The sequence below is a fragment of the Phyllobates terribilis genome, unplaced genomic scaffold (assembly GCF_046119375.1).
Source record: "Phyllobates terribilis strain yellow unplaced genomic scaffold, ASM4611937v1 Scaffold_7__3_contigs__length_470593459, whole genome shotgun sequence".
In the NCBI taxonomy this organism is placed as follows: Eukaryota; Metazoa; Chordata; class Amphibia; order Anura; family Dendrobatidae; genus Phyllobates; species Phyllobates terribilis.
The window spans coordinates 358,493,918-358,516,660 of NW_027362767.1; the positions used below are offsets into that span (position 1 = coordinate 358,493,918).

At 45.1% G+C, this 22,743-nt stretch overlaps 1 protein-coding gene across 5 annotated transcripts; it reads right to left on the reverse strand.

The window, feature by feature from the left end:
* Positions 1-348: 348 nt before the first annotated feature.
* On the reverse strand, positions 349-22,394 carry CCDC160 (coiled-coil domain containing 160). 5 transcript variants are annotated; one of them, XM_073637920.1, is made up of 2 exons: positions 14,509-14,557; positions 349-2,372 (listed from the first exon to the last, which is right to left on the reverse strand). In XM_073637920.1, exon 2 carries the CDS (start codon positions 2,355-2,357, stop codon positions 1,464-1,466), a length of 894 nt encoding a protein of 297 aa, XP_073494021.1. In that variant the 5' UTR covers positions 2,358-2,372; positions 14,509-14,557; the 3' UTR covers positions 349-1,463. The 5 variants fall into 5 exon arrangements, with proteins under 5 accessions (XP_073494021.1, XP_073494020.1, XP_073494019.1 ...); XM_073637919.1 differs by lacking the exon at positions 14,509-14,557 and adding an exon at positions 22,275-22,394 and having other exon boundaries at positions 358-2,372; XM_073637918.1 differs by lacking the exon at positions 14,509-14,557 and adding an exon at positions 6,260-6,360 and having other exon boundaries at positions 361-2,372.
* Between the last annotated feature and the right edge of the window lie 349 nt (positions 22,395-22,743).

Here is a 22,743-nt window from a genome sequence, read left to right on the forward strand (position 1 = left end):
GAATTGTAGATCTAAATTGTAAAATGTAAGCATTGTATTTTTCATATATTAAATCTGAAACGTCACATCTTTGTTCCTTGCTGCTTTAAACATACACAAAACCTGGAAGAGGGAAAGTACAGCCTGATTGTGGTACCTGTGTATGCCCGAGTGCAAGCAATATACCTGTGTGGTGCTTGGGAAAGCTGGGTGTGTACTAGTGTGTTATCCAGGGCAGGCGTCCATGTGTTACACAGTGGAGTCCCCCTTTACAGTTGTATCCAAGTCACGTGCGCAGTGGGTAGGTGATATTCGTGATGCACCCTCTTACAAGAACCATTGCATCAGAGATACCACCTAATTACCTAGGTTATGTTATTACTATGCAAATATTATTGTGCCATATGTAAACTGTTTTATGCCTCATTATGCTATATTATACCTGTTGCGTAGCACCAGCAATGTACTATTGCTAGACAGTATTATGTCATTTAGTTATGTTCAGCGATACCAATGTATATGTAAAGCCATTTTATTGTTAGTGTTGTGACAATTCTGTGTGACACAATGATTCATGCAAGTGAGCAGTGGCATCAGGAGCCTAATGCAGGGTGTTACTGGGTAGAGGCTTTAACTGCCTGATGTAGCACAAGAACAAACAAGGATTCTATTGTCCTATTATATAATATTTGGACTAAGTTGCAGATCAGAGGTAGGGTGGGATCAGCAACATAAGTGCTTCTACATACCCTGCTAATGCACAGAGCATAAAAAAGGTCTTAATTTTCCGCCGAAAGATATCAGGTAGGCAAAAGAGAGAACACGATTCGCAGTGCAGAGAAATGTCTGTGCTGTAGCTAGCTAACAAGTGGGGGTGAGAATCAATTACTATTAAAAGGTGGACTATCCCATTACTTAGTGAGAGCCATAGGGGAGCAAGCAATATGCATTGCAGTCAAGAGTGCTGACTGTGGGCAGTGACAAGTAATGTGAGCATGTGCTTAAGAGCAGGATGTGCTGCTGAGGAAATTGCCAGCAGACTGTCATAAATTGTCAGAAGTAGCAGTAAAATATCAGCCCAGCATTGTAAACATCAATTGCCTGTTGGACTCTTGAAACCATCAAGCACATTGCCTTATGTAAGCCAATAAGGCTTGTTGACTCCCTGTAAGTAAAGTTTTTGACCTGTAATTTAATTCCGTCTTTCTGTCATCCCTGATTGGAAAACTACTCTAATATCAAAGGCCAATATATCCTATATTAATTCAAAGAAAAACACAATACCATCCACAACCACCTATAACAGCTACATCAAGTTTGTGGCATTTTTTGGTTGCAATATTCTTGATGTCAAAAAGTAACAAATCCAACGGGATATAAAAATGGCAATATAAGCAAAGTCTAATGCAGATAAGGTAAAGTAAAAGAGTATAGCTGACACAAAATGTAACCCAAAAATAAGTCCTATGAACATAGAAAACTTGTCACTTGTCATGGATATAGAGTCTCCTTAATAAATCCAGCTCAGCCACGTCTTGAGCATGCTGATGTCTCACCACCTGCCTCTCTTCTTTAAGAGTCTCTATTTCTCGCAGCAACTTCTTTATTTGTGTGTCATACTGGAGTTTAGTCTTTTCTGAAGCAATGATGATTTTCAGTTCCTGTTGGTGCTGTAGAGTATTTAGCTCCTGCTGCAGGTCTGTATTGTGGAGCTGTAGATGGTGCACCTCCTCTCTAGCTTTACTCATACTTGTGGTCAGTTTTTGCACCATGGCATGTTTTTTATGCATGTCTTTCCTCAGGGTCCGCAGATCTGCCTCCCTTTTTTCTCCATCTTTCTTCAGTTGATTAATCAGGACAAGTTTACATTCATTCTCTCGTTTTGATGCTGCCAATGCCATTTTCAGAGCCTCCAATTTCCTTTCAGTCTCCTTTTGTTTGACCTTCAATTCAGATATCTCAAGTTTGCAAGCGCTAAGCTGAAAACTGAAACGAGCTCCCTCAGAATGTTTTTTATTCATTTCGGCTCTTAAAAGATTTAATTCCTTCTCATTCCATAGACAATGCCCGCCATTTTCACTGGCCGTAGAAGAATGAATGTCCCTCTTTAGGCAGGACTCACATGTGGTATGTTGTGCTGTAACAGCCTGGTCCTCTCGGATGATCATTTCAGACATCAGCTTTTTTTTTTTCCTTTTTTCCTTTTCCTGAAATTCGCACACGGCAGCCCTGTAGATTTCTTCCATCGTGCTGGCTCTCTCTTTTGCCCGTTTTTCTGACATCAGCAGTTCTGGTTCAAAACTTTCACGCAAGAAATCTTCTGTGTTGAAGCGTGGAGAGAACAGCTCTTCCACCCAATGCTTTGTATTGTTTGCCATCTTTTACTAATGGACCTGTGTGTACAAACCAGAAGAAAATGTCACGTGTAGATTATAATAAAGCAAAACTTGGGAAAAGTTGTTTTCTTGTGCTTATTTTATGCCAAGTAATATACACTGCTCAAAAAAATAAAGGGAACACTTAAACAACAGAATATAACTCCAAGTAAATCAAACTTCTGTGAAATCAAACTGTCCACTTAGGAAGCAACACTGATTGACAATCAATTTCACATGCTGTTGTGCAAATGGAATAGACAATAGATGGAAATTATTGACAATTATCAAGACACCCTCAATAAAGGAGTGGTTCTGCAGGTGGGGACCACAGACCACATCTCAGTACCAATGCTTTCTGGCTGATGTTTTGGTCACTTTTGAATGTTGGTTGTGCTTTCACACTCGTGGTAGCATGAGACGGACTCTACAACCCACAGAAGTTGCTCAGGTAGTGCGGCTCATCCAGGATGGCACATCAATGAGAGCTGTGGCAAGAAGATTTGCTGCGTCTGTCAGCGTTGTGTCCAGTGGCTGGAGGCGCTACCAGGAGAAAGGCCAATACACCAGGAGACGTGGAGGGGACCGTAGGAGGGCAACAACCCAGCAGCAGGACCGCTACCTCCACCTTTGTGCAAGGAGGAACAGGAGGAACACTGCCAGAGCCCTGCAAAATGACCTCCAGCAGGCCACAAATGTGCATGTGTCTGCACAAACGGTTAGAAACCAACTCCATGAGGGTGGTATGAGGGCCCGACGTCCACAGATGGGGGTTGTGCTCACAGATCAACACCGTGCAAGACGCTTGGCATTTGCCACAGAACACCAGGATTGGCAAAGTCGCCACTGGCGCCCTGTGCTCTTCACAGATGAAAGCAGGTTCACATTGAGCACATGTGACAGACGTGACAGAGTCTGGAGACGCTGTGGAGAGCGATCTGCTGCCTGCAGCATCCTTCAGCATGACCGGTTTGGCAGTGGGTCAGTAATGGTGTGGGGTGGCATTTCTTTGGAGGGCCGCACAGCCCTCCATGTGCTCGCCAGAGGTAGCCTGACTGCCATTAGGTACCGAGATGAGATCCTCAGACCCCTTGTGAGACCATATGCTGGTGTGGTTTGCCCTGGGTTCCTCCTAATGCAGGACAATGCCAGACCTCATGTGGCTGGAGTCAGGGGTGGATTAAGAGTAGCCAGGGCCCCGGGCAATTTAGAAGGTTTGGGGCCCCCCCCACAGGTACCCGATGTATCACGTGACATGTGACATGATCCCCTTTGATAGATCATGTGACTAACACACAGATGCTTTGGTCACATCTGTAGACGGAAAATGATGGAATTTTTTTTCCATTATGTACACAGCCCTATACATAACATAGCGCTATATATAGTAGAGCAGCGGTGGGAGATTAATTTCCTTGAGGGGCCACATGAGAGACCATGACTGTTGTGGAAGCCAAACCAATAGGCTGAAATTAATTCTGCTCAATATTAATAATATTAACAAAATAATAAACTAAATATATTAACTGTATGACTTAATATTGAGCAGAATTAAGTATACTGACATCCCACTATATACAGTATAAGCCCACACATAGCTCCCTAGATAAAGTATGAGCCCCCACATAGCTCCCTAGATACAGTATGAGCCCCCGCATAGCTCCCTAGATACGGTATGAGCCCTCACATAGCTCCCTAGATATGGTATGAGCCCCCACCTAGCTCCCTAGATACGGTATGAGCCCCACACATAGCTCCCTAGATACAGCATGAGCCCCACACATAGCTCCCTAGATACAGTATGAGCCCCACACATAGCTCCCTAGATACAGTATGAGCCCCACACATAGCTCCCTAGATATATTATGAGCCCCTGCATAGTCCACTATATACAATATGGCCAGCACATAGCCTCCTATATATAGTATGTGCCCCCACATAGCTCCCTATATACAGTATGCGCCCCCACATAGCTCCCTATATACAGTATAAGCCCCGCACATAGCTCCCTAGATACAGTATGAGCCCCCGCATAGTTCCCTATATACAATATGAGCCCGCACATAGCCTCCTATATACAATATGAGCCAGTACATAGCTCCCTAGATACAGTATGAGCCCCTGCATAGCTCCGTAGATACAGTATGAGCCCCACACATAGCTCCCTAGATACAGTATGAGCCCCCTCATAGTCCCCTATATACAATATGAGCCCGTACATAGCTGCCTATATACAATATGAGCCCGTACATAGCTCCCTATATACAATATGAGCCCGTACATAGCTCCCTATATACAATATGAGCCCGTACATAGCTCCCTATATACAATATGAGCCCGTACATAGCTCCCTGTATATATTACGAGCCCGTACATAGCTCCCTTCTCTGATCGACTGTTGGTTCCACAGCCAGCTCAGAGAATGGTAAAATACAAAATGCAGCTGCCTGGGAGACACCTCTGACCACCGCATGAGGTGGCCCGAAGGCACCCCCCTGACGGCTGTACCCAGGTCACATGCCCCCCCTGATTCCCCTAGGTACAGCCCTGTACAGTTTATATGACAATACATGACTGGTATCTATAGTATAATCAGGGATGTGTCCTTCTGTCAGAAGCCTCTATAGACTGCTCAAGCGCAATACCTGCGCAGTCTGGCCGCAGACAGAAAGACACATCCACATCCCAGACAAGGGAGGAGTGTGGCGCCGGAGATCACAGTATGCAAAGGCACCATAAACCCATACCTGTTCGGTCCTGCCATCTCTGGAGAGGCTGGAGGAGGAGTGCGGTGCCGTAATCAGCACCTGCGCATACTGCGATTTCCGACGCTATTTTAGTGAAGACAAATATGAACAGTGTCTTCGACAAAATGGACAGCGTGGTATGCGCATGCGCGTACTTTGGCGCCATTTTGTTGAATACACTCTGCACATTTGTATTCATTCAAATTAAACCAGTTATCGCGCTATGCGGATATGAGGAGCATGGACCAGGGCGAGGGGGGAGCATATACCAGGATGGGGAAGCATATACCAGGATGGGGGGGAGCATAGACCAGGATGGGGGGGGGGGCATAGACCAGGATGGGGGGGGGGGGGAGCATAGACCAGAATGGGGGGGCATGGACCAGGATGGGGGGAGCATATATCAGGATGGGGGAGTATATACCAGGATGGGGCGGGGGGAGAATGGACCAGGATGGGTGAGCATATACCAGGATGGGGGAGCATATACCAGGATGGGGGGGGAAAGCATATACCAGGATGGGTGAGCATATACCAGGATGGGAAAGCATATACCAGGATGGGGAAGCATATACCAGGATGGGGAAGCATATACCAATAAAAAAGCTCGCCACCCGGGCGTACAACGGGTTCAATAGCTAGTACGATATACTGTTATACAGACATCAGATGTTATATACTATACACATTGTTATATCCCATCTCATGTCTGTACCACAGTATACCATACACTAATCTGTATACTGGATGACATTTTTTGTACAGGGATATACACTGTACTGATCACACCTGGACCTGTCTACAGGACCTCACATATCATATATGGAGCAGTATAGTATGTGACATACTGTAGGTTCAGGGTTGATCAGTCAGTGTATGATCTGGTCTGCTGATGCCTGTGGTCGCTCTGCTGGGGCTCAGTGTGATTTATTGCAGGACATTTTCCTGCAGATCTGGTGATGCTGGAGCCGATGACCTGGCACTGACAGCGCGACCTGAACTGCAGCAAAGGTCAGACTCTGGCAATAAGTCATACAGAGCCCCAGCAGAGCGGCCACCGACCTGACACTAAGGGATCCATGTGAACTCATCAGGAGGAGAGCAGCATCCTGCAGCCCCCTCCTTACTCCAGACATCCTGCCCTGGGCCCGACCTCACATTTGCTATTTACCGCCATCCACTGCTGCACGAGCTCCTCTCCAGCAGGCTGAAGAGAAGCAGCTCCAGGCGCCGCTGTGTGACGTCAGTCCTGGAGACGCAGCACACAGCGTGCAGTGCAGGGGGCGTGTCTGCCTCGCTGTGATGTAGCCGGCCGGCGTCTAAAAGGTACAGTGCAGTCCCCCTGCCTCTGCAGAAATCATTATAATGAGGGCGATCTGGCCATGGGCCCCAAGGAGCCATGGGCCCCAGGCGGTAGCCCAGATCGTCCTCATTATAATCCAGCTATGGCTGGAGTGTGTCAGCAGTTCCTGCAAGATGAAGGCATTGAAGCTATGGACTGGCCCGCCCGTTCCCCAGACCTGAATCCGATTGAGCACATCTGGGACATCATGTCTCACTCCATCCACCGTCACGTTGCACCACAGACTGGCCAGGAGTTGGCGGATGCTTTAGTCCAGGTCTGGGAGGAGATCCCACAGGAGACCATCCGCAGCCTCATCAGGAGCATGCCCGGGCGTTGTAGGGAGGTCATACAGGCACGTGGAGGCCACACATAATACTGAGCCTCATTTTGACTTGTTTTAAGGACATTACACCAAAGTTGGATCAGCCTGTAGTGTGTTTTTCCACTTTAATTTGGGGGGGGGGGGGTGACTCCAAATCCAGGCCTCCATTGGTTAATAAATGTGATTTTCATTGATGATTTTTGTGTGATTTTGTTGTCAGCACATTCAACTTTGTACAGAACAAAGTATTCAATGAGAATATTTCATTCATTCAGATCTAGGATGTTATGTGAGTGTTCCCTTTATTTTTTTGAGCAGTGTATATCAGCATGGATACAATTACCATGCCTTCTTGTAGCACTGCAACACTGCAGCGGTCCGGCAGGTCACACCCTGCAGAAGACCAACCGGAGGGGCACCGATTGCAGATGAAGACGGCGGCTTAAATTTGTGACACCACTACAGCCGTAAAATAAAAAAAAAACTGCTGGAGTGGTGCTATAAAGGCATTGTCCTGACTTTTGCATCGGGAAGTAGTAAGCACTGCCATCGTGGCACCAGGCACCTGTCCTATTAATTAGAATATGATAGATGTACGCTATTTACCAGTTCATAACAAGCGGTTTTGCCTCCCGATCAAGAAGTGCTGGATAACCCATTATTATGCAGGAAGGAGTACAGATGCTTACACCAGCAAACACCAGTATTTGGGAGCTATAATGGAGCTCCCATTGTAATGCCCCCCAGTGAGCACTGTGGGGGATCTGGCAATGCTTCTAGATGAGAATAGTGTAATAATGGAGAAGCAACCAGAAGAGGTGTTGTCAAGTCCACCAGTCATCTGTCCGCTGTGGTCGTGGACTGGCTGCAGGGTCAGGACGACATCTTTTGTGGTGGGAGTGTCAGCGTTAAAACAGAGGGCAGAATCTGGGGGTAAGCATGCCTTCTTACTAGCGTTCCATCCCATGGCTGACTTTTAGAAATGACCTTCAAACCCCTTTAATCAGGTGCATTTTGCTCTGGTAAATGCCCACTAGGTGGTCTCTAATGCTGAAGCTCCCACAGCTCTGCAATAAGGGCTTCACGATCTCCAATGTGTACTAAAAGGGTGCAGTCGATCAGCTGCAGCGGTCACAAGATATAACTATGTTACATGACTTCTAGGAGACACGATGTCCAATCGGAAGAGCAGTGTTGTTATGGGAGAAGAGATAAAAATAAAAAGTATGTGGGGACTTTAACAGTTAAAAATGGGTTTCAGTAGAGTTTAAGCTAACTTTAAGTTATATGTGCACTGATAATTACAACTCATCCTTCAAAGAAACAAATCCTCATACAGCAACATATATGTAAATGAGACATTATGGCTCTTGTAATGTGACAATGAAAAAAAACAAAAAAAACAGAAGATATTGGGTCATAAGGAACAAATTAGGCCTGGTCCTTAAGGGGCTAAAGTGTATTTTGGCCAAGAAATAAACAAATTTACGGCAATTCTATAAACAGGGTGCAAAGAGAAATGTTCAAATTGCCTCTTCAGAGAGGAAGAGGACTAGAACTCTAGCGCCACCTATAGGAAAGTATAGGAAGTAGCAATCCTAAAAGTCAGTAGTGACCAGTTAATGAGCCTTATCACATGACTATCAATTTGCAGACACTGTGTTTCGGGGTACGGCCCCTCGTCAGTGCAAAGTGTGAGTTGTGGTTTGGGTGGATGAGAGGCGTCAGACTGGTATCTAGGGGTAATATTTCTCCTTGCAGAGAGAAATGTTAGGACGTGTCAAAGAGAAGCTTCAAGAAAAGGGACTTGATGAAGCAGCAGAAGTTCCAAGGAACTCGGCCCCGACTCCGCTGTGTACACCGCGGCCAACGTGATGTCAGTACAATGGACTGTATCAGATGAAGGCTTTATACAGCCCCATAGAGAACAACGACCCTACAAGATTCCTCCAAAATTTCCAATATGTGGACTGTATCAGAATATCCACACAGAAATAAATCATATGTGCCTCCACTGGTGCACTGCAGGGGTATTGTCAGGTTCCCCGGAAGGAAACGCTACGGATTTTACACTAAAGCTATGTTCACACACGTTGGGTTTTGCAGCGTATTTTGCTGCACATTTTTATGCAAATTTTCAGCTGTGTTTTGCAGTACCATGAAAGTCTATGAGAAACCAGAATTCTTTGTTCACACATGTTTTTTTTTGCTACATACTTTGTGACTTGGTTATGTTTTTGGAAAATACAGCATGTCACTTCTTTCTGCGTTTTTGCAGCGTTTTTTCACCCATAGAAGTAATGGGTGTCAAAACAAAACAAAACAGAAAAAACGCACCAAAAACCGGAATTAGTCTTACCGGTAATGATGTTTCCAGGAGTCCATATGACAGCACCATAGGAGGAGTAATCCCATATCCTGTGTAGGGACAGGAAGCACAAGAGATTAAAAGCCCTCCCACCCCCAACCTCCTCAGTGATTTTCCAAGAACCACATTGGCTGGGTACAACAAAATTTTATTTTAGACTGCTTAGGCATATGTTAGAGTCACATACAGTAGCAATATAGGGAGGGAAATAAGGGTGCTGTCATGTGGACTCCTGGAAACATCATTACCGGTAAGAATAATTCCGGTTTTCCAGTACGTTCCCATGACAGCACCATAGGAGTATACCCAAGAACTCATAGCTTAGGGGGGATAACTGCTTGAAGTACCTTCATGCCAAATGCAGATCTCTGCTGTGAGAAAACATCTAGCTTGTAGTGTTTGCAGGAAGTAGTATGTCCTGACCATGTGGCTGCGGTACATATTTGTTCAATGGTAGCCCCTGCTCTAGTAGCCCATGAGGTGGAAATTGCTCTGGTGGAATGGGCTTTGATAATTTCAGGGGGGAGGCTGTCCTTCTGAAAGATATGCTAGATTAATCATGGATGTGACCCATCTAGCTAAGGATGGTTTTGAAGCCTTCCTGCCTCTATTTTTCCCCCCAAACTGTATAAAAAGATTAGAGTCTAATTTCCAGTTCCGAGCGGCTTCCAAATAGGCCAACACTGCTCTGCGGACATCAAGCTGGTGGAACTCTTCCTCCCTCTGATTCCTAGGACTTTCGCAGAATGATGGAAGAACCACTTCTTGGTTTAAAGTCATTGATGACACCACCTTCGGGGAGAAATTTGGATCCAGTCTGAGAATGACGCAATCATCCCGAATCTGCATACATGGCTCGACAACCGATACAGCCTGGAATTCACCTAATCGTTTAGCCGTGGTGATTGCCACTAAGAAGACTGTTTTCAGAGTTAAGTTCTTTATTTCTAATTAATTAACCAGGCCGAAGGCAAGTTTGCAAAGGACTCTCAGGACAAGCTTCAGATCCCATGGAGGGGAAGAAATTCTCTGTGTAGGCCTAAGTCTCTGGATTGCCTTGACAAACCTGACTATCCAGGGATGCAAGGACAATGTGTCGAAGAAAGCACCTAGTGCCGCAATCTGCACCTTCAAGGTACTTGGTCTAAGACCTGCATCAAATGCTGCCTGCAAGAAATCCAGGATCGCAGGGATGTCTGGCTGAGAGGTGTCTACCGTCCTGTGGAAATAACAAAAAGGTCCTCCAGACTTTTTTATATATGGCATGGGTTACAGGTTTTCTACTAGCCTGCATAGTCTGGATCACTCTGGCGGATGAGTCCTTGTTCTTCAGGATCTCCCCTTCAGAAGCCAAGCTGAGAGCTGGAGCTGTTGAAGATTATAATGCAACAGTGGACCTTGCATCAGAAGATCTTCCTGAAATGGAAAAATGATCGGGTCTTCCAACGCTAGAAGATGACGTAGAAGGGAGAACCAACTTCTCCTTGGCCAGAACGGGACAATTGCTATGACTGTCGCCCGATCTTCCTGAATTTTCCGCAGCATTCTCGGAATTAGAGGAGCAGGTGGGAAGGCATATGTTAGGCCCTCTCCCCAATATTGTGAGAGTGCATTCACTGCCAGAAGATGATCTCCTGGGTTGAGAGAGAAGAAAGATGTCTTCTTTGCATTTATTCTGGATGCAAAAAGGTCTAGGTGCGGCTGACCCCATCTGCGGGTTAATTGCTGGAACACCTCTTCCTTCAGTTCCCATTCTGAAGCCTTCATCTGACGCCTGCTGAGGTAATCTGCCTCCTGATTGTCGGATCCCCGAAGGTGAACTTCTGAAATGGAGCTCACTATCTTCTCTATACCTAAGAATATCTTGTTGGCCAGGGACTGGAGAAGTGGATGTCTTGGTCCGCCCTGATGTCTGATGAAAGAGATTGCCGTGATGTTGTCTTGACAAAATTTTGACATGTCTGTCTTTTAAGACCGCCCGGCTTCTCTGTAGGGCTTCCCAGATCGCCTGTAGTTCCCGAAAAATCGATGATCGGGTCTGAGTCTCTGTGGACCATGTTCCTTGGAGATAAGAATCTCCCACTCGAGCTCCCCATCCTGAGAGACTTGCGTCCGTGGTCACTAAAAGACAAGGTTCCAGAATCCACTGCACTCCCTTCTGTAGATTCTTCTGGTCGAGCCACCAGTGTAGAGAGTCCTGGGCGTCTCTGGACAAAGACATCTTCCTGTCTAGGTAATTCTGATGTCCGTCTGTCACTTCCAGGATGCATTTCTGCAGAGGCCTGGAATGGAACTGGCTCCATCTGACGCAGGTGATGCATGACGTCATGATTCCCAAAATACTCATTGCCTTCCGGATTGAAGGTTTCTTCTCTCTTGCAAAAGAACAAATCCTTTGTGGAATTGAGAGCATCTTGTCTTCCGGGAGTCAAGACATTCGTATTCGGGAGTTGAGATGGACTCCCAGGAAAATGTGATGTACTTAGGACAAGATTGGATTTTTCTTTGTTCACAATCAAATCCAGGCTGGTTAATGGCCGTAGGACAAATTCCAGATGTTGCGTCATACCTAGAGGAGATCCTGCTACCAACAGGAAGTCGTCCAAGTACGGAATGATGGTAATATCCCTGAGTCGGATATAGGCTACCACCTCTGCCATGATCTTTGTAAAGATTCTGGGAGCAGATGACAGGCCAAAGGGAAGACATCAGAACTGGTAGTGTAGAATCTGACTGCCTGATGGTAATAATGCAAACTTCAGATATTGCTGACTTGAGGAATGTATTAGCAGGTGGTAGTATGCATCCCTGAGGTCCAGGGTGCACATTACCGCATCCCTGTCTATTAGAGGGATGGCTGATCTTACCGATTCCATGCGGAATTTTTTGTAGCGGACCCATCGGTTTAGGGGTTTCAGGTTGATAATCGTACGGAACTCCCCTGACTGTTTCTTTATTGAAAACAGAGAGGAGTAATGGCCCTGATGTTTTTCGTGTGCTGCAACTAGTACAACAACCCTCTGATGTAGCAGCTTCTCTATGTCTGCCTGCAGATGGGAAAGAGAGGTAGGGGAACCTCTCTTCAGGCGGAATTTTTGAGGGGGGATTTTGAGAAAATTCTATCCTGTAACCCTGCGCTATAGTTGTTAGTATCCAGGGATTTTGAGTTACCCGATGCCAACTGTTTCTGAAAAACTTTAATCGCCCCCCTACTCTGACATAGTCAGTCGTTTTGGACGGGAACTAGTACTGGGCTGGTATTTTTTTTATCTTTGTTCCCCTTATTAAAACTCCAGCTTGTGGACCCCCCTTTTTTCTGCGTGTTATATTTACGGGAGGGGAACGGTTTATGAAAGGGCTGCTCCTTTTTCTCCTCAGGGAAGCCCTTCTTTTTATTGGACACTTTTTCTAGAATGTCATCTAGTAACGGTCCGAATACTCTGAGCCTTGAAAACGGAATGGAGCACAGTTTGTTCTTAGAAGCTGTATCTCCAGACCATGTTTTTAACCAAACAGCTCTACGGGCTGAGTTGGAAAGCGCATTATTTCTGGCCGCAAATCTGACCGATTCTGCTGAAGCGTCGGCCATAAAATTTGTTGCCATTTTTAATAGGGGCAATGATTGAAGGAGAGATTCCCTCGGGGTGCCATTCCGTAGGAGACTCTCTAGCTCTTCTAGCCAGACTCTCATGGATCTGGCAATAGATGTAGCAGCTACATTAGATTTAATAATTGCCACTGAAGCTTCCCAGGCTTTTATCAAAAGTCCATCCGCCTTCCTATCCATAGGATCTTTAAGTCCTGACGAGTCTTCAAAGGGGATAGAGGTTTTCTTGACCACCTTAGCCACCAGGACGTCAATTTTAGGAATAGTGTCCCACACATTAGTGTCCTCTGGGTCAAAAGATAGTCGGGCGCGGAAGTCTCGTGGTATAGAGAGTCTCTTCTCCGCATCCTCCCATTCCTCTAGTATCATGTCCTGCACATGGGCATTAACAGGAAAACCCATGGATCCCTGGGTTCTAAGACCACCAAACATCTCATCCTGAATGTTACTGCTCTTCTCCATTTCCTCTACCTGCATCGTGTTTCGGACTGCTCGTAGAAGAATATCCATACCATCTGAGTGGAACACGTATCTTTTCTGTTCCCCGTCCTGAGGTGGACTAATGGTCTCATTGTCAGAGTCGCCAGATGGGTTGATGGTGCTATATCTTCTCTGGGTCTTTTGGGTCCCAGGACATCTTGGATTCCTGAACCTGGGGGCTGCAGAGACGTAATAGAAGCCTGAACCTCTTCTTTGATTATATTACGCATATCGTTTAATAAAGCCCCGTGCTCCTCCTTTAGCATGGAGGCTCTACACTCAGCACATATACGTTTTGTATATGAATCGGGAAGTCTGATGTTACAATCCAGGCACCTCTTGGATTTTACTGTGGCCTTTTTCCCTGTATCCTTCTTTTTCTCAGAAGGAGGTGGTAACTGCGCAGATAGATCCTATAAAAAATATGGAGGGCCTGGTAAGAGTAAGCTACATTAAGGGTATCAGGGTGAGACATCTCTGCCATCTTGCTGTCAGGGGTGCCCAAGTTGTAAGCCTGTCTTTGTACTCCCCAGCCCCCCTTCTTATACTTTACCTGGTCGTCCTGTCGTTCTTTTCCCTGCTCCCTGGCGTCTGGTTGAACCGCAGTTTGAATTTCCCGCGCGACCGCCACCGGAAGTTGTCATCCCGAACTTCCGGTTTCGACGCCGGAGAAGCCGGACCCGCCCAGAGCAGGACGCCGAGAGCCCCGGAGATGGGGAAGCGGCACCCGGAGGCTCTAGCACACTGGAGGGCTGAGGGACTCCCGACAGGGAGTGTCGGACCAGGACCCGCTTGGCGGCGGGAAGGAGAGAGCCGTGCCCCCCCCCCCCCCCCGATAGGGGACCCCTGAGGTATATCCATCTTCGCACCAGTGTTCCTGCACCAGCGCTCCTCCTGTACTCCCTGTCCTGTGTAGGGACAGTAAAAACACTGAGGAGGTTGGGGGTGGGAGGGCTTTTAACCTCTTGTGCTTCCTGTCCCTACACAGGATATGGGATTACTCCTCCTATGGTGCTGTCATGGGGATGTACTGGAAACCTGCGTTTTTAATGCAGCTGTTTTCTGCCAGAGAAAAGTTAGCAGCAGATTTGCAGCTGAAAAAAACACAATGTGGGTGAACATAGCCTAAAATCAACAGATTTTAGTAGCAGGCAAGTGAATGAGATTTCACTAATCTCATACACTCCCATGCCGAAGTAAACAAAAAAAAAAACGCCTTTGTGGTGCTCTAAGGGAATTTCCAAGATCAGAAAAGTTTAGCAGCTTTCTTCCAAAAATAACTTACCTGTTCTACAGGTTATGTGTCCTGCTGCTCAGCTCCATCAAAGTGAAAAGATTATGAAGATAAGCAGCTAGGTTTTTATAATTCTGGACAACCCCTTTAAGATTATGTCATTTCACAATTCAATTATGATTTTTTTTACCCTAAAAAAAATCCACCCTTTAAATGATATAAATTTGCATTTGTTTTTATATGTGCAATTTGCTATGTAGTTAGCAGATGCAAATTTATGGTGTTACCCAGCACAACACTGCATAGTAAAAAATTTACTGTACATGCGATATATCGCCGTGACTCCCCAGACTAACGCTGCAATCACATATACGTGTCACAATAAGGCCAGACCGTGCAAAGCGGGCCAGACTCGGACCGCGACACATGGATGTGTGTATCCGGCACTAGGAAATATGGACTGTGCTCAGGTCACAAAATGCTGACGTGCCTGACTCCGTGTGATGGCCCGCACCGCCGATGGGTGCTGGAGCTGCATTTATATTACATGCATTATACTGATCTGTAACATGGGTCAGAATAGTCCATGCTGCGTGTGGGAAATCGGCCAAGTGCACTTCACACAGGCAACAAAGGGGCCGAGGCGGGCATAGACAATTACACACTGGGGACGAGCGAGCATGTCTGGATATAGAGTTATCCGGGCATGCTCGGGTTCGGATAGGGGAGCCGGCATGCTCGCGTCAAATTGGCTGCATGTATCGCAGCTGATACATGGGCATTCTCCGCATGTTTAGCGGCAGCGTATCAGTCACGATACATGCAGCCAATTTGGCTCGAGCACGCCGGCTCCTCAATCCGAACATGCTTGCTCATCCCCATTACACACTCGTCTGAACAAGCCCTAGAGGTGCTAGTGCACTGCATCTTACTGCATGTGGCTGAGACTCTGCCCTTTATGATACCCAATAGCAGTATGATTTTTCAACCAAATTGTTCGGCTATTGTGCGAACGTTGTGTGAGAGTTTCAGAGGCGTGCAGCAAGACGCGGGTTGAGCTATAAGGCCAAGTTCACACGTTCAGTATTTGGTCAGTATTTTACATCAGTATCTGTAAGCCAAAACCAGGAGTGGAACAATCAGAGGAAAAGTATAATAGAAACACGTCACCACTTCTGGATTTATCACCCACTCCTGGTTTTGGCTTACAAATACTGATGTAAAATACTGACCAAATACTGAACGTCTGACCGTGGCCTAACATATAGGCTACGTGCACACGATGCGGATTTAATGCATTTTTGCGGTGGATTTTCGTCCGCGAAAACGCATGAAAATCGCTTGTAATAGGTCTGCCATGTACTGCAAAGCAAATCCGCATGTGTTGTGAACATCATGCGGAAATTTCCGCTGTGGATTCGCATTGTGGTAAAAACCGCAGCAAGACCAATTCTACTGCGATTCCGCTGCGAAATCGCCGCCATTGACTTGCATTGGACCGCATAAGATCCGCATGACTACATGTAGTCATGCGGATCTTATGCAATTAATGCGCGGATGGTACCCGGGTCTGGAGAAGAGGACACTCTCATCCGACCCAGGTACCATCGTACCTACAAGTTAAAAAAAGAATTATACAGTTAAAAATAAAAAAAAAATAATCATACTCACCTCTCCGGCGTCCCCGGTGTCCTCCCGGCGACGATGCGCTCTCCTCGGCTCCCAGCGGTTATCTGCAACGACCTTCGGTGATGTCATTTAGTCAGCTGATGGTCACGTGACCATCACCTGACCGCTGACGTCATGGAAGGTCCTTCATTACCGGTACCAGCCACCTAGCCAGCAGTGACGCCGGGAGCAGACCGAGGCCGCCGGAAAGGTGAGTATAAGGTTATTTTTGATGTTCTAATTCTTTTTTTTTTTTTTTTTTACATTATGTTGGTCACACAATATAAATCCATGCCGGTTGCATGGATTTATATAGTCTGACCAACTTTCAAGCACTTTTCCAAGTGACGCTAAAATCGCTTGGAAAAGCGCTTGAACAAAAGCATTTGAAATGCATTTGAAGAACGCTTCACATCCGCTTGTCCCTGGCAGGAAAACGCATGTACAATCCGCATGCGTTTTTTTCTTCCAGGGAGATGCAGAAACGCTCAGGAAAAATCCGGAGCATTTCTGCATCGTGGGCACATAGCCATAGGCTACGTTCACATAGGCCACTGAATTTATTGGACCGATCATGTCTGTAAATTGGGGACATGACTGGATCTGTGTTCAACTCTATGTCATTTACATGCACAATTCAGGATTGTAAATTGGACCAGACTAGAAAATGCTGCTATTTTTGTTTTCCACATGGACCTAAGGTTTGTGTGAAAAATAACCCCTGTAAACTAGCATCTAGCACAGAAACTATGTTTGTATTTGAATGTACCATTAATCTGGGGCTCCAGAGCTATATATTGCATGTGATATTTTACAATGAAATCTTGTGCTAGATAACAAACAAAAAATAATAATTTGCATTTATTAATATGTTATGCAAATGTATTGCAAATTGCATGTGTATAAGCTAGTGGGAATTTCTACAATTTAGGGGGGAAAGGAGGCGGATTTTTTTTTTTTTTTTTTTTTTTTTTTTTTTTTTTTTACATTGAATTGTAAAAAAAGGAATGGAAGCATGTGACCCACAGAAGCAGGAGGATCGAGAGGCAGTCAGCACCCATACTGCTCAGGAACCAGTACCAGGCTCTCACGCAGGAGAACCATGAAGAAATACAGCAAAATAAGACTTTGCCAGCAATGAATAACCTTGTAAGCCCTCAGAATCCTCCTGGATGGAGAAAGAAGAATGTTGTGAAGAAAAAACGGAGAGTGGTGGTCATGGGGGATTCCCTGTTAAGAGGAACAGAGGCCGCTATCTGCAGACCAGACATAACCTCAAGAGAAATGTGCTGTCTTCCAGGAGCAAAAATTAAAGATGTGTCTGACAGGATATCAAGACTCTTCAGACCTACAGATCACTACCCATTCCTGCTAATACATGTGGGGACAAATGACACCGCAAGAAAGGACCTGGAAACCATCTGCAGTGACTTTGAAGACTTAGGCAAGAAAGTGAAAGAATTGGGAGCGCAGGTGGTCTTCTCATCCATCCTCCCAGTGGATGACCATGGAACAATGAGGTGGAATAAGATTCTACAGGTGAACAACTGGCTACGTCGATGGTGCCGTCAACAAGGATTTGGATTTCTGGATCACGGGATGAATTACCTATACGATGGACTACTTGCTAGAGATGGGGTGCACCTTACGAAGACTGGAAAACATGTATTTGGAAGTCGCCTTGCTACACTCATCAGGAGAGCTTTAAACTAGAACAATGTGGGAAGGGAAGCAAAAGGCCAGAAAAAGCCATACAGCTGACAAATACTATTGAGATCTCTGCTACTGGAAGTGGAAAGAAAGAACAAAGACAAAAAAATCTAAATAAAAATATGGGAGGAAGAGAAACCAATCACAAACTAAAATGTTTTTATACAAATGCACAAAGCATGGGCAACAAACAAGGAGAATTGGAACTACTAATGCAGGAAAAGGAATATGATGTCATTGGAATCACTGAAACTTGGTGGGACGATACACATGATTGGAATAAAAGGCTAAAAGGATACAACTTATTTGCAAGAAACAGAATTGATAAACGAGGAGGAGGTGTCGCATTGTATGTTAGAAAAGCGTATATCTGCACAGAGATTGATGCTTCAGAGACTGGGAGTTCTGTGGAAACTGTTTGGGTAAGAATACAAGGAGAGAACAACGGAAAGGACACCATTGTAGGCATTTACTACAGGCCACCTGGGCAAGCTGAAGATATGGATGAACTCTTTATGTATCAAATGACCAAGTTCTCCAAAAAATATGACGTAGTGGTCATGGGAGATTTCAACTATCCAGACATTTGTTGGGAATCTCTCTCAAGTAAAACTAACAGGTCAAGCAAATTCTTATCCTCTCTTGCTGACAACTTTATCTTCCAAAAGGTAGGGGAGAAAACAAGGGGATCTGCTACTTTGGATCTAATCCTTATAAACAGGGAGGAAATGGTTGAGGAGGTAAAGGTGGCTGGGACCCTAGGAGGCAGCGATCATGCTATTATAGAATTTTGGATAACTAGAGGAGGAAGACATGTGAAGACTCAAACTTCAAGGTTAGATTTTAGAAAGGCAGATTTTAAGAGACTCAGAAAGAGAATAGGAGGGATCCAATGGCTGGATGTCCTTAAGGACAAAAATGTCCAGGAAGGATGGGAAATTTTTAAAAATGAGATTCTCAAAGCACAATCGTTAACAATCCCGAAAAGTAGGAAGAATGGGAAGCATTTAAGGAAACCAGGATGGATGAACACAGAACTTAAACACATGCTAAAAAGAAAGAAAGAAATGTTTATTAAATGGAAAGAGGGAGGCATATCTAAAGAAGATTATAATGCAGTCTGCAGATCCTGCAGGGCACGTATCAGGTTAGCTAAAGCTGACAATGAATTAAGGCTTGCAAGAGATGTCAAAAGCAATAAAAAAGGATTTTGGGGGTATGTCAAAAGTAAAAGAAAAGTCAAAGATGCTATAGGATTTTTACAGGATGAAAATGGAGAAATGGTAAGAGAGGATGTTGAGAAGGCCGAACTTTTTAATTCCTATTTTGCATCTGTTTTCTCTCAGAAAGAAAATGTAACATCAACTGATTTTCACTGTCCTTTTAAAGGAATAGAAGAATCCAAGTTATCTGTAAACAGAAAGATTGTGAGGGAATATTTAGCTAACATAAATGAGTTCAAGTCTCCAGGTCCAGATGAATTACACCCCAGAGTACTGAAGGAGATCGTAGAAGAAATTTTAGAACCACTCTCCATAATCTTTGAAAATTCTTGGAGAACAGGAGAAGTCCCAGAAGACTGGAGAAGAGCAAATGTTGTTCCTATCTTCAAAAAGGGGAAGAAGGTGGACCCAGGGAACTATAGGCCGGTGAGTCTGACTTCTATACCAGGAAAGATCTTTGAACAAATTATTAAACATCATGTATGTAAGTACCTGGATAAGAATGAAGTGATTAACCAGAGTCAGCATGGGTTTGTAACTAACAAGTCATGTCAGACTAACTTAATTTCCTTCTATGACAGAATCACTGACTGGGTGGATCAGGGAAATGCTGTAGATATAGTATATCTTGACTTCAGCAAAGCATTTGACAAAGTATCTCACACCATCCTTATTGAAAAAATGACCAAGTATGTAATGGACCAGGCAACTGTTAGGTGGATTCATAACTGGCTTAGTGATCGGACTCAAAGGGTGGTTGTAAATGGCTTCACATCCAGCTGGATGAATGTCTCAAGTGGGATACCACAGGGCTCTGTCCTGGGACCTGTATTGTTCAACATCTTTATCAATGATTTAGATGAAGGAATTGAGGGTAAACTGATTAAATTTGCTGATGACACAAAGCTAGGAGGGATAGCTAATACTAGAGAAGAGAGAGAGAGGATTCAAAAAGACCTAAATAAACTGGAGCAGTGGGCAGCAACCAACAGAATGGTTTTTAACAGGGAAAAATGCAAAGTACTACATCTGGGCAATAAAAATGAAAAAAGCATATACAGAATGGGACGAATAGAGCTAAGCAACAGTACATGTGAAAAAGACTTAGGTATACTAATAGATCATAGACTGAACATGAGTCAACAGTGTGATGCAGCAGCAAAAAAGGCAAATACAATTCTGGGATGTATTAACAGAAGCATACAGTCTAGATCACGTGAAGTCATTATCGGTCTTTACTCCTCTTTGGTCAGACCTCATCTGGAATACTGTGTACAGTTTTGGGCACCACATTTTAAAAAAGACATAGACAAACTGGAACAAGTTCAGAGAAGAGCGACCAGAATGGTGACTGGTCTGCAAACCATGTCCTATGAGGAACGGTTGCAGGATTTGGGAATGTTTAGCTTGCAAAAAAGAAGACTGAGAGGAGACTTAATAGCTGTCTACAAATATGTCAAGGGCTGTCACATTGTAGAAGGATCATCTTTATTCTCATTTGCACAGGGAAAGACTAGAAGCAATGGGATGAAACTAAATGGGAGGAGACACAGATTAGATATTAGAAAAAACTTTTTGACAGTTAGGGTGATTAATGAGTGGAACAGGCTGCCACGAGACGTGGTGAGTTCCCCTTCAATGGACGTCTTCAAACAGAGGCTGGACAGACATCTGTCTGAGATGATTTAGTGAATCCTGCTTTGAGCAGGGGGTTGGACCAGATGACCCAGGAGGTCCCTTCCAACTCTTCCATTCTATGATTCTATGATGAATTGCATTAATTTAAATGTGTTACCCAGAATTTGAAAAGCACAGCGGCTTTTATTAAAGAAGTTGGCCACAACTTTTTATTATGCCCCCAATGTATCCCCCGGGGCCCATAAGTATATTTGTAAATACCTTCTGTTGCAGGTTCTGCCTGTGAGCGGCGCTATCGGTGGCCGCTCACAGCCAGCACGTGACCCCCCACTGACGTCATGACAAGTGAGGCGTGACTCAGCGCTGGGGTCCCTGGGGTGGCTGCTGGGTTATTCCCTGCGTCACACTCAGCAACCACCGTGCGCTTTCCCAATGAATGGGGAGAGGGAGAGCGTGCGGTGGATGTCGGGTGTGACGCAGGGGGTAACCCCGCCCACAGCCCAGCATCCACCGGTAGAACACAGAAGAGGGACCCTCGGCTGCAGCCTGGACTTATCGTGACGTCAGCACCGGCTGCAGCCGGGGGTCATGTGATGCCTGTGAGCGGCCAGTGATAGCGCCGCTCACAGGCATTATCTGCAGCAGAAGGTATTAACACTTAAGGGCCCCGGGGGGATAAATTGGTGGGGGGATAATAAGTAGTGGACAGCCCCTTTAATAAACAGCAGCATTACCTGACTACAGGTTGTGATTTGCATTGCAGCAAGCCCTAAGAGATACACGAGCACGATTTTACTATACTTATCTTTTTGCACAAGGTCATCCAGGAGGATGTTTGCAGCGGTGCTTGCATTTTGTTTTTGTTTGCATAGTTACACCCTTTTTCTGGCAACATTTATTATCCTCATTAAAAAGGGTTTTCCAGCTGAGAAGTCTGCAGTCGCTCTATGTGATGATGTGCCTTCACAAGCCGTCATTATTCCTCTGTATTCAAAATGAGAGTAATAATGATATAATAATAATCTACTGCAATTTGCACACATGCGATCACGTGCTGACTAGATTCTCATCCACTTCAGTGTTTTATTGAGAGAAGGGATGAGAATCTAGTGGTCCTGTGACCGCCCGCTCCTACGGGGAATACAGGTGAGGTGGCAGCGTGTGCAGTGCACACTGTCACGACTTGGGAGTCTGCTGTCACGTAAAGTGATTGCATACTTCTCAGCTCTGCAAATCCCTTTCAGACCCCCAGTAATCTATGTAATAAAAGTAACAATTTGATAATTGTTGTATTTTGTTCCTGGCACACTCTTCCCCTTTTTTTAGTCAAAAAGTGGGAGCAGCAGCAATGCACAGGCAGGCCACATCTGCCATTCAAGTGTCTGGGAAAGTTGGGCGAACACTCCTTTGGGGGTGTAATGTCACATATAACGTTAGAACCTAGGTGCAGATGCTGATTATGGACAGATAGGTATCTTTCTACCTGATGTCTCTGTAGACACGTTTTCCCTTGTGTCCGAGCAGCACACTGCGCCTCCAGCACAGCAGATAACAGCAGTGCAGCCAGCAGCTCCTCACCTTCTTCTCAGATCTTCCCCAGGACTCAACAGCAGAGATTCAAACCCGCGCATGCGCAGGGACGGTTCACGAGCAGGAAGTAGTTGTGCTCTGTGCTGCATTCATCTCCATAGCAACGTGAACCGCGCGGCAGCCCTCAGCCAGGAGACCAGCACACACGTGATCTGCACCGGCCAATCAGCTGTAGAGATGGAGACCTAAGGGCAGGGACGATGACAACATCACGTGACTAAGGTCACGTATAGAGATGAATGAGAGGACTCCAGACTGTATTTTTCTGTATAGCTCCTCATTATCAGCTCATATATATATATATATATATATATATATATATATATATATATATATATATATGTATATACACATCATCTCTTATTTCACAGCGTAGAAAGTTACACCGCAAAGAAAATATTAAATGTAATGGCAAGTACAGTGAAATTCCTTTAGTTCGGCATCCAATAATCCAGAA